Source organism: Epargyreus clarus, unplaced genomic scaffold, assembly GCF_041222505.1.
Source record: "Epargyreus clarus isolate Ecla_fem2 unplaced genomic scaffold, WU_Ecla_fem_2.2 ptg000001l, whole genome shotgun sequence".
NCBI classification, from domain to species: Eukaryota; Metazoa; Arthropoda; class Insecta; order Lepidoptera; family Hesperiidae; genus Epargyreus; species Epargyreus clarus.
In genome coordinates, this window is record NW_027332209.1 from 14,807,255 (window position 1) to 14,823,133 (window position 15,879).

General features: G+C 33.6%; 1 protein-coding gene across 1 annotated transcript; it reads left to right on the top strand.

Moving 5' to 3' along the window:
- The first annotated feature begins 511 nt into the window (after positions 1-511).
- Positions 512-11,354, top strand: CPG6 (cuticular protein glycine-rich 6). Its single transcript, XM_073092702.1, has 4 exons — positions 512-602; positions 2,946-3,123; positions 10,293-10,406; positions 10,932-11,354. Exons 1-4 carry the CDS (start codon positions 591-593, stop codon positions 11,093-11,095), a joined length of 468 nt encoding a protein of 155 aa, XP_072948803.1. The 5' UTR covers positions 512-590; the 3' UTR covers positions 11,096-11,354.
- Positions 11,355-15,879: the final 4,525 nt, after the last annotated feature.

The following is a 15,879-nucleotide window of genomic DNA, read 5'->3' on the forward strand; positions in this document are numbered from 1 at the left end:
TCTAGGAAATTCCTTTTTTCCGAAAACTAAGGCAGTACGTACCTTAATTGAAATCAGAATGTATTTTAGTAAGATATGCGATATGTATAGTGATCTGATAGGAATTTTAAACTATTTACATACACCCAATATCAATAATTAATCGATCTATGCAATTTTTGGCTACTAAATATCGAAATTCGACAATTCCTATAAAAATATCAAATGGCGATCTCTGAAAACATTAATTTATTATTAATGGACGATAAATAAAAGCGACAGATACAAACAATAAACAAAACAAACTTATTTCACAAACATTTAAACGCACAACCAGAACTACATAACTTAGCGAATAATATACCTTATACAAAGTTTGTATTACCGTACGTATTATTCAACCAAAACAAAGAAACAAAATTGAACACCAACTTCTTTCAACACTACACTGTACTGAAAACGTAACGACCCCCCTCGAAGCTATCCTTGGGAATATAAAAAATGCACAATAACAGATCCGCCCATACTCCGTCCTTACTACCGCGTTTGTATATAAGCGCTGCGGACGCCTGCTCAAGTATCAGTCAGTTTACACTGTGATATCCACCAACATGAAATTCCTGGTAAGAATTTATTTATTAATATTAAAACTCCCATATAATATTTTACTCATACAATTTCGTACGTAATCCGAATTTATTTTTCGGAGTTCCTCAAGGAACATTATGAGACCGATTTTTTTTATTGCTAAGTATTTACTTTAAAATACATAAGATGTTATTTCATATTACAATTACGTTCAGTTAACTAATTTAAAGAATTAAATAATCATTTTATTTATAAAAATATTTCTTTTCCAAAAAAATATTAACATTATCTTAATGTGGACTGTGGTTTTTTTTTTAAATGTTACCGCATTTTGTGTATAATATTCCTTGTACATAAAAGGTATATTGGGTACCTTACCTTACCTAATATTAGTAATTAACTAAATTTATTGTCTTGTGCCTAAAACTTAGCTAAAGCTTCAACTTACATTCCTGTTCATGTAGCCTATTTACTAAATATTCTAAAACATAACATTTTTAGCTGTAACATAATGTTAAATTATATTTAACAATTATATACCTTTGTTTTTATATACCAAAATAATGACGAAAACATTTCCAGTACATAGCTTATGTATAGAAGACTTTTTTTTACTAGTATACTATACTACTAACAACTAACAAATTTTATCCACCTACCTAGGACTCTTAAAAATGGCATCATATTTCATGTCATGCAATTCATTAAGTTAGCCCTTTTGTACCTTAACCATACATTAGAAGTAAATAATAGATAACCCGATAAATAAAAATACTAGAATCTAGGCACTAACAACAGGTGGACAGATTATCTTCTTGCTATGTCACTAATATGCATGATAGTTAACAAAGGAAATCGAAACATGAAAACATTATACCAATTATTTTAAAACAACAAATATAACTGTTCAATTAAAAGTACTTAAGTAAAGAAAAAAAATACAGGTATTAACGTATAAGCGCGAATCGAATCCGAAACCTTTTACCCCGCACGTCAGTACGCTGACCAAAGCGCCAAGCCTAGCAAACTGTATTACCGTAAATACTTTAGCTCTCAAGCTGCATGATATTACCCAAATTATGGGAAATATGCAACGCAGCCATGGTGGTAATACGAGGTATTAAACAAGTGAGGCAGGAAATTGACTACCCGACCCACTTTCAACGTGATTTTTAGCAACAGCCTCAAGGTTCACGTGCAAACAGATTATTATCAGCAAGTGCATTAAATGTACACATTAAAGTTCGTATACGTATTAATACATAGTAATTTGGCTAGAATATGTTAATATTCTTTATACTGAATTGCGTTGTATATAAATTAGCTATAAATTAGTATAATATAACATTTTAATTGTTTTATCTGATAAAGAATTTGCGATGTTAAATAGTGCATCCTTAGCTCGTTATTCTTGCACGGCTGGGCTCAAATATCCTCTCATAGTAAAAATAATTTATACCTTAACTTACTACGCAAGAGACATTAATAATTAATCAATTATAAATATTTTTATATTAATGTAAAACTAAAAAACATAATCATTATTTACGACACTCATTTCATTTCATTCATTAATGTCAAAATTCGAAACATAGAAAAATAAGCACATATTGCTATCTAAATGCTCGTGAAACCAAGATGAAAACTAAACCACAACTAGTGAAGACAAAAGGTCCATATAAAACAAACAATAACAAAGGGTGCATAACATTAATAACAACTAACAATGACATGCTGTAATGGGGTGTAACAATACTTCAATCAGTCTTTGTTCGGATGTTGCGCCACCGGGCTTCCACCACAACCATACACAATTATCGATGGTAACTACTGCCCTATAGAATTTAAACTTTCGTAAGGCTTCCTTGCTTATTCAGCTTGATTGGGCTCTGTGACAAATTAAACAATAGTGTGTGTTCAGTTTGATATAGAATTAACATAATTATTGCCAGCTGCTCAAAGCTTTGCTAGGTATATGTATCAATTTTAATTAACATTAATATATATTAAAGCGTATCCAATATAAACTGAACTATTTTTATATTATAGGTTAGTGGTTTAAAACGAAAATGATAATAATTATTATAATTGGGTACAAATTCCTATACTCAATAGTATGATACGTTCACTTTATAAATATAATCATAATTATTCATTCGTGTTTACATTTCATGATGGAAACTTTAATTATTTTGTATTTTGTAATTAATTGACACCTAATACTTGCAATATAATGAAACGATCGAAACGAAACACATTTTTTTTTAAGTATAGACATAAGTGTTTGTTAGGTTATATTGTTATTAGTCTGAAACAGGCCGGTACCCCAATAGATAAATCAAACATTTTCAATTATAATGAAAAATCTTTTTTCGCAGATTGTTGTAGCTCTGTCGGTCGCAGCGGTATGCGCTGAGGAGGCCAAAAAGACCGAAAAGCGAGGCCTCTCGGGCCTAGGCTACGGCGGCCTCGGCGGCTACGGGGGCGGGTACGGCGGGTATGGAGGCTACGGCGGATACGGAAGTTACGGCGGATATGGAGGCTATGGTGGATACGGTAAGTTTTGACCTTCGTTGTAGTAAAAATGGAATGAAATTAAAAAATACAGTAAAATGTTTCGTATTTTAGACGAAACTGCTGTTGCAAGGATTTGTAGCTTTAATACTAACAATAAAAACTTTATTGGCACTAAATTTAGCCCATTGTATTTATAGTAATTGACGTTATTTATTACCGGACCTAATTTTTCAGCGAAACATACTAATTTTTATATTCAGTAATTAAGTTGTCAAAGTATCAAGAAAACTTAAATATTTAAGTTCCCTAATAGCTTTTCTCTCTCTGAGAAAATTGAACCAAATCCTTTCCCTGTCTATGAAAACTAATGCACTGAAAGTTTCTCTATCTCAAGTTCCATTAATCCCCCTAATTCCATTATCAAATTGGATTCCGACAATCGTTGGATCTTCCGACTCCACTTCAAGTTTCTTGACCAAAAGCTTACGCGGACTTAGTTTGCATACAAACTGAGGCTTTTCTTAGTTTGTCAGTTTTCCAATTACCGATCGATTCACATCCCACTGACTTCCTTGAAAAGTTTTCAGCCCAATGATCGCCTCAGTTTTCTTTTATTCAAATAATATTAATCGTAAAATTAGCCTTAACTTAAGTTAAGAAAAACGTTCGTACGGTTTTTGTGACTTCATTCATCCGAAAAATGTCCAACAAAAAATAACCTTCTAATTCTAGTTCTTTAAGATCAATACAACGGAATCGGTCACGCAAATACTTCACATTGTTACAATTAGAGTGACATTGATAAATCTCTTTAAGTAAAGTTACAAAAGTAAGAGCAAAACTATTTGTTTTCGAAGGAAAGTTGTAATTCTTAGAACCTTATTGCTAATGAAAGCATTAACGGAATGAAATCGAGAGGTTTCAGATTAATCGTCTGAAACCTCTCGATTTCATTCCGAGTCAGAGGAGTTATAAATTGCAAGTGCAATCGAAAACAAGGGGTTGGGGTGCATTAGGAGAGCAATAAAACAGCATTTAATGGGAGAATCATTCGAGGAGACTAATAGCGAAGACGGTGCTTCCGACGCTCATTATGTTTCGAGTTTCTGGGATCATGGTCCAACTAAAGCTATAAGATAATTAAACGTGTAGAGTTACATATTTTTACACTAATAAGAAGAATATAATGCGAGAAAATGTCTTCAATGTATAAATCTACTTATACGCATAAATAAGTAATATACTCGTAGTTATGATTGGGTTACTTCCTTTATTTAATAGTATTTCAACAAAGTTTGAGTATCGTGAAAATAAGACATGCTTTAATAAACAAGTAGGATAGTAGGAAATTGTTTATCCACTTAACTAAACATTTTCGGTAAAGAAATATTTTCATATCCGAGCAATCATGTAGTTCAGTCATGTAGTAAAGAACTTCCTTCAAACGATTGTCGACTTCCATTAGGTAAAGGTTAGCAGAAATTATTATTTAATATCTTATTTGATCTCTATTTTCGTATAGATCTATTTACTGAGCCAGCTAATGATTGAGATAATACAACAAGAAATATTTAAATTAGAAGTCTAGGCTGTCTATGAAAACAAGTAATTAATTAAAAAATCAAAAAACCCGACTGCACTAAAGCTAAAGTCGAATTTCCAAAAACTGTGAAATAGGTGTTTTATTATTTTTATCCAAAAAGCCAAATACATAGTTTCATAGAAGGTATGAATCATAAAGGTATTGAAAATCAAAAGATGTTCAAACAATATTATCCTATTTTATCCTCGTAGAGCTCATTTACGCTATATAAATAACCTATGAGTAAATTTCGAGCACTCTAAAGTTCAGCGGTTTTCCTTTGCGTTTATCTTTATCACAGCAGCACTACTAATTTAGTCAAACAATCATCTCAATATGTTTTATATATGTATATATTATATAATGTATATGTAATATCTTTTAAGTTCCTTTATTTTGATACCCTACTCGATAGGTTTGGTATTTTTTTTTTTAAAACGTGTTACTATTTCGCAAAAAAATATCCACCATTTACGATCTATAAAACATCTATCCGGTGATTATAATACCTCATTGGGGTAGAATTTCATTATTTTTATCGAACAAGCCTGATACAACATTTTATAGTGTTTGCTTCAAAATTGACGGTTGTTCAAATGAACTTTTAACCCTTATTTTACTCTCTACGGGGCTGATTTTTCGGAAGGGAATGGGGAGGTGTGTTCTTGTTCCTACCCAGAAAGCCAAATACTAAATTTTATAGTAGTTGCTTCAAAATTAAAGGATTTCAAAAAAACTGTTTTTCCTTATTTAACCCTCTTAGGGGCGGAATTTCCAAAAAGCTTTTCTTAGTATTTATTTACGATATATAGCAAACTCATGTGCAAAATTTCAGAACTCTAAGTTGAGCGGTTTTGGCTGTACGTTGATTTCTGAAAAATGAAAAAGTCATTTAATTAGTCAGTCAGTCAGCCATCTTGCTGTTTTATATATATACAAATATATTTTTATAGTCTACGTTTAATTTACTTTCATTTCATATCCCACTCGATAGGTTCGGTTAACTTTTTTTTTTTAATTTGTTACTATTTCGCGCCAAAAATTCACCCTTTTGATTTTTTTTTTCTAACACCTATCTAAGGACACTCGGGTCATTGAGACGAATGTAATGACACATTAACTGTCGAAATTTATCCAGCCGTTTGTAAGATCGGATCAAATAAAGAAAGACAAACATACAAGATACGCGCGAAAAACATAACCCTTCCTTGGCAGTCGGGTAAAAAAAACAATGACTAGAATTTACTAGAATGTTATATTCCAATAGTTATATGAGTATGAAGTCCTTAAAGAGCTTATTCGAATTTTAATTATCAAATTCATAGCACGCTATAAATGAATGTTCAATTTTATCTGATCTGGCAAACTTTCACACAAATAAAAAGGGTTTGGAAAACTATTTTAAGGAACCGACAATCAAAACAGGTGTTGGTTACCTTAGATTAGAATCGCGTTCCATATCTACAAATACGGATAAAGAGCGAACTGCAAAATATACGATAAACAAAAATTATTTAATCGTTTGTAAGTCTCAGTGGAACACACCCCTAACGATGAGTACATATCGCGGACAAGACTTTACAGTGTCCCAATTTACGCGCGCAATTGGTACCCCCCAAATTGGGGCAAGTAACTCACCTTAATTGACCCTTTTACGATATTGATTGTCAAATTCTAAAGTACTTACGTAAGGTTCAATAATATATTCTAGAATGGGGTGCCATTTGGAGAATTTGTGGATATCTATTCGATATTTAAAGGCAATAGCTTAATGACATGTACAAGGTATACGAAACAAATAAGTAAGAAAAGATAAAAGTCGGGAAGAAAAGTATAGTCAAATAATTGCTTAGACTACCTTTTAATAATAGATCTTTAGAGTTAAATGTTATTTATAAGATATAACATAATTAGATTAGAATCAGCTTCATTGACTATCCAAATATGTTGAACATAATCAATGATGTGTTCAATTAACAAATTTACATAGCGACGAACGCAATTACAAATGTCTCAAAGTGGAAACATACTGGCAACTCTGTCGAGACGGTACTGGTTTAAATTTAAAATCAACTGCATAATAATAAAATGGAAAGGATACGGAATATTTTTTGTTATGTATGAGATTATACAGTTATGACTCACTATTTTAAAAGTAATCATGTTTTCCCACCGTCTAGATTAAACGCAATTTTCCCATATTTAATGTATATTTGATGGCAGCGTACATTATATTAGTATGAACCTGTTTTGATAGGCTTAATTACATCGTTAAAAACCTTATTCATGATATTTCCTTGTTTTTAATTAACATCGCAACGATATTAGTAATGATTATCAATTCTCAGAACCTTTAACTCTGTAGATAATCCACAGAAGTCAAAAGAACTATCAAATATTAAGTATGAAACACTTGCATTTTGTACTTTTAGCTTTTTATATAAAAGAAGTTGAAAACGAGCCTGCAGTTCACCTGATGTTAAGCGGTCACTGTTGTCTGCAAACAGAATAGGAGCCGTACTTAGAGCTGCTTAAATTACCCATGCTGGACAAAAATCTCAAAAATTCCGGATATTTCGTTGGATTTATTTTTTTCTCGGACAGTTACTTAGTTGCCCAAAATATACTTCGTTAAACTAAAAAGAAATATCATAAAGTACTTATAAATAAAGCAAGAGACAAATATAACAAAACAATTTCAATAATTTAACAATAACTGCTAATGGTTAATTTAACAGATTTTGTCATTTAATGATTAAGGCGAAATTTAATTGAAGAATAAGAATCATTCTTAATAGCCACAGATTAGATAAGCCGGAACAGTGCGAACAATTAAAAAAATTTAACATTTACTCACAATGTACCACTGTCCTCAAACGTGGGAACTATGGGGCCCTTGACACACAAACTGACGGGCATAATTATTATTGTATGTATTATATTGTATGTACACTGTATAGTACGTTTGATTAAGAACATGTTTTCGCCTCAATACTAAGCACGGTTTAAGATTGGATTTTGATGATGAAGGCAGGTGATTTATAACAAGAATAAACCCCTGGTTTTTCTTTGAACTCAGAACACGTGCTATTACGATTATTGTTGGAATCCAGAAATCTAGAGTTGATGGATCAATTTCATAACTCGGAGCAACTATTATTTTAACTGCACTGATTTTATGTGGAGTGCGTAGTTAAGTATAGATGCAAATATTATTCCTTTATCAATGCGTATTAGAGTAGCGTGGCTGATGACACTCCAGGTCTCCCCTAATTGTAGGGAGAGACCCGTGCAATGGGAAATAAAAGTAGTTAGTAGCTACTGATATTAAACGTTAGTCATTAGAGTAGCGATACCTTTTTAGTCGATTTCTGATAGGACTATCCTACTTAAAATCAGTAACGGAACTTATTACGGAACTGACAGAAATCTCATAAAAATTACTTATATCGATCCCTGATGTAACCGACCTCCGCTAGTCTAGACATAGGTACGTCAATTTGCTAGATTGGATTTTGATGACAGTTTAATAAAGCCCTTGATTTATTATACCAAATGACTGGGTGCGGGTTCGGTCCCGGGTCGAGCCAATTACTCCGAATTACTCCGGATACGTACAGGTGGCCTAATGGACACTTCATTATATTATGTAAACAATAATTGATGTTGAGTGTACCGCGTTTAGAATATAATTTACTTAAATATCACCTAATACTAATAACAGTATGTCACAATTCTAGTATGCGAATTCCGGGTTCAATCCCGGGGAAACAGACATGAATAGGGTAATTACATATCTGAGTCTTTGTGAGTATAATCTATGTGTCATACCTTAATGCCATAACAATGATAATATTGAAGTAGGATTTCTTTCCTGTGATAATTTATTGAAACTCGCACGAGACTTGAGTAGACCGTAAGTAATCAATTTACAAAGTTAAGCAATATCGGACTGTCAGTAATGGGGATGGGTGAACGTTAGTTACTTTTCATGCGCTTCCGTCGTAGAAACCTTCACCAGTTGTAGGGAAAGATCCCTTACTTAACATCCACCTGGGTTGATGTACCAGCACTTGTATCATATAAAAACTAGTACTAATCTATATCTTTAAATCAAATCAAATCAAATCAAATCAATTTTTTTTATTCAAAATAGGTTCTTTACAGATCACTTTTGAATGTCAAAACAACTACCACCACTTCACAAGGTGTTTCGTTATGGAGAAGAAGCGGCGAAAGAAACTCCATAACACACATCTTTTAAAAAAAAAATGTTTTTGACAATGTTAACTTAACGTAATGGTACATGTGGAGCTGGAGCTAATTCAGACCACACCGTTTTGTCAGTCAAATAATCACTTACTTTATAGTACGTTTTTTTACATAGCGTTAGTTTAACGACATGTTTAAACTTTTTTTCTGTGAGATTCAAAATGTTCGGGTATTTTATTGTAGTAGCGAATACAGTTGCCCACGAAAGATCTAGCCACCTTACATAATCTATGTTTAGGAATTGCTAATTTATTTCTATTTCTGGTATTAAAGTTATGGTGGTTACTATTTTTTTCAAACATATCAGTGTGTTTTCTTACATACATAATATTTTCATAAATGTATTGACTATGCACCGTCAATATATTAATAGTGGGAAACAGTTCTCTTAGGGACTCACCACGCCGCAGACTATATATTGACCTTATTGCTCTTTTTTTTTTGCTCTTTTTTTACTCTTACAAACGCGGAAATAGTTTACAAGGACTTTTTGCGGTTTATTTTTTTAAGAATAAATCGTTCTAGACTGAATGTTACTATGACCTTTGTTTTCGATCGCGGTTACACTCGCCGTTCACAATCTGTTATGACCACCCTTCTGACTCAGTGGGCCGTGAGTTATGATTTAGGTATTATCAGTCTTTCTAGCTAATTCTGGGAACGTTTTCGTTGGTTTTATATGAGACTTTTATGGCCATGATAATTCAAGATAATGGAAAAATAGCGAAAGCAGTGTAATATGAATTGCAACCTCATACTATTCACTCGTAATTAAATATCCGATTTAATCACATTTAAAATTAATTATACCTTCTTTGATGACGAAGATAATCTTCCTCGTTAGTTGAAGAATCTTACATCTGACTAATGTGATATGGTTAATTAGTAATATCTTTAGCAGAAGTAATGGAAGTACCTAATAAGTTGACTAAGAGTATACGTAGAATAACCAGCTTTCAAGTAAAAATAATTATAAATTTTAACTGGTTCCAGAATAATGTTACAATGATTGTTAAGACTGATAATACTATAACTAACTATATATATACTACGAACTTATGTTCTTAGAGTAACATTTATGAATCGGCTTCTTAAGAGAAATTCTCAATTTATTTCATCGTTTTCTTTGACAGCCTTAGATAGCTCCCCAAGCATTTAAAACAATTAAACTAAAACTGAATACTAAACCATACTCATAAATCAAATTAAATCTTAGCGCTTACCCTCTGGATCCTTGCAGAAATCTTCCCAAGCTGATAATTTCTCATAAATCCGAATACAGCTCCGTAGGAAGCCGTACGTTAGCCAGCATGATATATTAGTAGCGAAATTAAACCAGCCCATTCCTTCGCAGCGGGTAGCCCGGTGGCCGTGAGCAAGGTGTCGTACGTCACGGAGCACGGCGGATACGGCGGCTACGGCGGATACGGTCACGGTCTCGGCGGATATGGCGGCTACAGCGGACTTGGTATGTAAACCTTTCTACACTTATAGCTCCTCATTATTAATTTTCCGGGGTCATAGGTGCAATGGACATTCAAAAAGAAGAATTCATAAATACCTAAACCTTATACTCAAACGGGAATCGGAATATATCATTTACATCTGTGTGGCCGGGGATCCAAACTGTAACCCACTGCGTAACATACCTGTATGATGACTGCACTGTCACGCGGGGCATTCTATATATGCGTACAAGAAGTAATAAGGCAGGTAGTTGACGCAATTCTCGGTAATCAGAATTACTCGCCACTATAACCAACTGATATCGAAACAAAAGTTTTAAATATCCATGTATCCATAGGACTTTGGACAAAATATAAAAGCACTCTTCGACCAAAAGAATTGCCACTTTCAAATTCATAAAATAATGTATATGAAATCCTTAAGAAAAAGGATCTTCCGTAAACACTTTTACCGAATCCTCACAACACGAAAGGATTATGTAGAGAAAAAAAATACTTGCTATAACTAAACGAAATATTATTTCTAGGTGGTGGTTACTACGGCGGCCACGGTGCCGGCTACGGCGGTTACGGCGGATACGGTCACGGCCTCGGCGGCTACGGAGGCTACGGCGGGTACAGCGGATACGGCGGATACGGCCACGGACTCGGCGGCTACGGCGGCCTCGGCGGATACTACGGACACCACTAATCGGCTACACACGATCACATTGGTCAATTCAATTTAATTTTACAGCACTCACAACATCTACGAGTAATAATAAAAGTTAGCCTGTTCTAAAGGCTCCATGACCATTAAATTATTTAGAAATAGCTGAGTACAGTACCTATACAGCTATTAAACAAGGGATGTTACTTTTATGTAAATGTAATGTTATGTACGTGATAATTTTTATACAACGAATTATGTCGAGTCTTTGTAAATATTTAATAAATGTATACATCACTTATTTTTGTATTTTAATACACCTTTATGTAATCTTCTGTATGTATAAAAGTGAAAGAACTTATTGGCTAATTGTTGTAAAGCCGAAAGTACTGAAACTAGAACCATGAAATTTGAGCAATAGGTTAATAATTTACTGATATATTCGTACTCGTATGATCTCCGCAGGTGAAGTCGCGAATGATATTATATTATCAAAATAATTACTGATTAAATTATTTCTATGGTATGAAATCTAGAAATATATAATTTTATTAATAGTATTGCCGTAAACTTAACATTAGGCAAAATTGACACGAGATGTAAAATAGTACTTAATTATAGGTAAAAAAATAACTGAACAATTCAATATTAAGAACATTCAGATACATGGTGGAAACTTCAATGATGTCTGAACCTTTTATGCTTATCGTATTTTCAATTTGTATTTCAAAATAAATCAAATTTTATTACATATAAAAAACCAAACAACAAATAAATACCAAAACACAACAGTACTAAATTATACACTAAAAAAGAACAATATAACTACGAATGTAATAAAATTCTATGATAACGTTATAATTATTCATAATTCAGCTGGATTGAATAATATAGGTACTATAAGTAGGAGTATATTAAGTTTTAAGCATTTTAACTAAAATTCCATTGGAGGCAAAAAACATTAAAAATCTTGCAATTGTTTCGTGACCTTCAATTTATTTATACTTAATATTAATTTCTTAATTATGTTAAGTATAAATAATCTGTGGGTGAAAAAGTAAAGTAAAAATAGGACGAATCCCTAGAGATGCTTGAACAAAGGGTAGTGCGGCGCGTTGCGTAAAAATACAGTAAAGTGTCTATTTACTGAAGGGCTCGCAAAGAATGCTGATATCATTTAGAGCGCTCGCACACACTCACTAGAGATAAAACCTTAGAGAGCGTGAAAAGCGTGAGAGAAAATCAACTCGCTATGAAGAGTTCTCCGTAATCCCAATATTTCTTACATAATTACAGGTAGAATTCCCAGTGCCGTATTTCCAGCAATACGGCAGCACTCCTATATCTGCCTAATAATAGCAGTGTTAAACGCTGCTGTGTTGTGGTTTGAAGGGTAAGGGAGACATACTTTTCCGAGGGGCTCCAGCTTAGTCCTCAGGAGAAGCGGCCCATCTGTTGTCGAGTTCGGGCAGAATTCTAATCTTGTCTGGGATTTATTACATATGCCAATGGAAACACAGAAAGCTGTTTTCTTTCGTCAAAAGCTTAGTACAACCTAGCGACACTGTGAAGCCGTCACGACGTCACATTAACTGATGAGTGTGATATATCGCTCATTGTGCTTTCGAACATGCCTACACATTGTGCACAGCTGTGGGGCGGGGGATTATTACGCGCGAATTCAATCACATGTGTTTACGACTTTTCTAGCACGTGAACATTCATTCCAGTGGTTTTTGCTTAGAAATAGTGGAATGGAAGATATGTGTTGTATAAATAAGGTACTGGCCGCGCACTCTCTAGAAAAGTGTCATTACTGTCAGTTATAATTGAATATAACAAAATGGTTTAAAATCTATGCACAGCTTTGAAGTCATAATTGAATTACACTATAATTACGTAACTTGTCTATTAAAATTATAAAATATTGAAAGTTACCCTTTACATAGCGATACATACTACCCTTTTACATAGCGATTTAATAAATAAACCGATCGATAATAAATAAAACACTGTAAAATACAGTTTCCTGCATGTAGATCACCCTTTATTTCTTAATATTTGTATTGATAGTATATTTAATAGAGCCATGGTAACACATTTTAAAAATTTTGAAGTGTCTTCTATCTATTACAGATATACACGAGCGGGCAGACCTTCCTATAATATCTCTAGTAAAATACAAGCAACAATCTAACAATTTGTTCCATCATTTTTAATTCTAAACCTTCTGTTGTACGTTCAATAACAGCTATTAATTAATAAGGAATATTTACTCTCGGCACAATATCTCGGGCTAATGGGCAGGTCCCGGGCCAGTAAATCACGCGTCAGCCTCTGTGCTCCGAATATAAATAAGGCTGTGTGGAGGAACAGGGCCGACGCCGTGGGAAATTGGTAGGTCACAACTGAATAATGTAAGCCGCTATATTATTTTATACGTGCCTCGCATGCACTTATATGCACGGGGTATCATTTCACCCAGGTGCGCGTGGCAGGTTACAGTGAAAGAATGCTATCGCGATCCTTGTAACCTCCACTATATTTTGACTTATAGGTCTCCTTACAACCCTTAGTAGATAGAATAGCAAAAATTTAGGAATAAATCATTTTATCAGACGGTTTAACATTGATAAGCAATTATATGCGAAGCGATAATCCTGGAGACTAAGATGGAACGTCTGTCTAAAGTAAATCAGCACTACAACACCTTTTATGTTATGCAAAATTAGATGGGTGGTGGTGCCACCCCAACAGAAGGTCAAAGAGTTCTACCACCTTTACACGACTAGACTTCAAAAATACGCCAGCACACTGCTGCAGTGCGGCAAATAAATATGAATACCAATTTAACCAATCACTTAGTATTCATAGCGAAGCAGCCAGATTTTTTCAATATGCCTTCGAAAATATTATCACAATAATAGCCTAAATCAACCGCAGCTTTTTGTTTCAAAAACAAAAGTAAACGTATTGTAATTTGCAAAAAGGTCGATATTACGCTTCGTTACAGCAATATAGTAACAAAATAGAATGTTAAATCCCGAAAGAGTGCTTTAGATCGAAAACGATACCAATATGGTTAAAAGGGCTGAATGGCGTAGTTACTTAACAAATGCTATTGCGGATAATCGAATGCAAACAAGGAAGGGGATGTAAAAGCGAATGAGATTAGCATCGAGATAACATAGGGAAAAATATATTCACGGTGCTACGTCGACAAGTGCGGGTGATAACGCCTGCCACAAAAAAATAGCAAACAAACGCGCGCGTGCGAGATTGCTCTCAAATTATACAGGCGCTTGGAGCTCGCGGTTTTAAAATGAAAATGTTTGGGAATTTGTTACTGGCTCTGTATTAGGTTCTCTAGTGCAACGTACATACCAAATGTTGTGTTTTTAATGAAACAATGTTTTTGGAAGTAAACCCTCTCTATTATCGTTACTTTTAATAAAAAATAGAATTGTAAAGTTGAGACTGGAACACAAATTTCACGATGACGACACGACGTTGTGACGCGAGACGACGTCGAAACATGTTAGGATTCGTCCTGACTGTTATATATATGCGTTTTAGACAATAATTAATCGCTATGAAAATAATTTATAATCATAACTTAATAAATAATTATTTTACCTATATCAAGTTTTTACTTTATAAAGGCTAACAATTGTTGAATTGCATTTAATATTAAACAGGCGCATCGCGTTACAATGTATTATGCTGAAAGTAATTTAGTAAATAATAAGACAAGTTCAAGTATTACTTTAACTTTACCATCAAAAAGCATCTCACAATATTTTAACGTACCAAAACCAACATAAACCAACGAAAATACAAGAACTTTTACCACAAATAGGATGAAACATCTCAATATATTTTATATCCATGATAAGATTAGAATATTCGGATTCAATGTTCCCATCACAGTTTCCTTCTCCGAACTAGTGCATAAAATATTCAAGCTATAAAAGCCGTGTGTTGTTCTATAAACGCTACACGACAAAATACGGTAAAAATCTCGCGTAACTCGTAAAGCTGCGCGCATACGTTGCGTTTGATAGGTGCGGTTGCCTACACATAAATATGAGGTATTTGTACATAAGACACGTTATAAAATTCTATTTTATTAATATTTTTTTATATTGAATTAGCAAAGAACCATTTAGTCCATGCAGTAAGTCTTTAAGAATAAGAATTCTAGTTTCGGGCAATGAGTTTTTATATTATAGTACAAGGATGTATCTGGCAATTATGTAGGTATATTAATCAGTAATGTCGTATTATCGTGTGATAACTATATTAACTTACAATAATAAACTTGATGGTGCAGGAAATTCTCCAAAGACACCTCGAGTCGACAGACATATCGTAGGTCGTAGGTATCTTTTATTTAAAACTTTTATGCCAAGCATTGGCAAGACTTAATTGATTAAAGAAGTCGTATTAAAAAATTGTCGTTTAAAACGCACGGTGTGTAATCGCCCTTATCCTCGGAACACCGCAAGCGTCGGAAACACGCCGCATCAGTTTTTAAAATACGTGCGAAAATTTCGCTTTAAAACACTTCATGCAATTTTTTAAAGTAAACTCACATCTTGCTGCGCATAAAGGGTAAACAGAAACACGTTGATAAAATACTTTTTGCAAAGTTAGAGTAAGGTAAATTTATTACGGTTAAATTGTTTATGACTGAGGATAGTTAAGGCCTGGCCCACCATGTGCAATCCCACATAACCCGGTGTCGCTCCCACGTCGTCGGGTACCTTTTGAAGGTTTCCAGGTTTCCCTCTCGAAAACAAAAAAAAAAACGGTATAACCTGCCT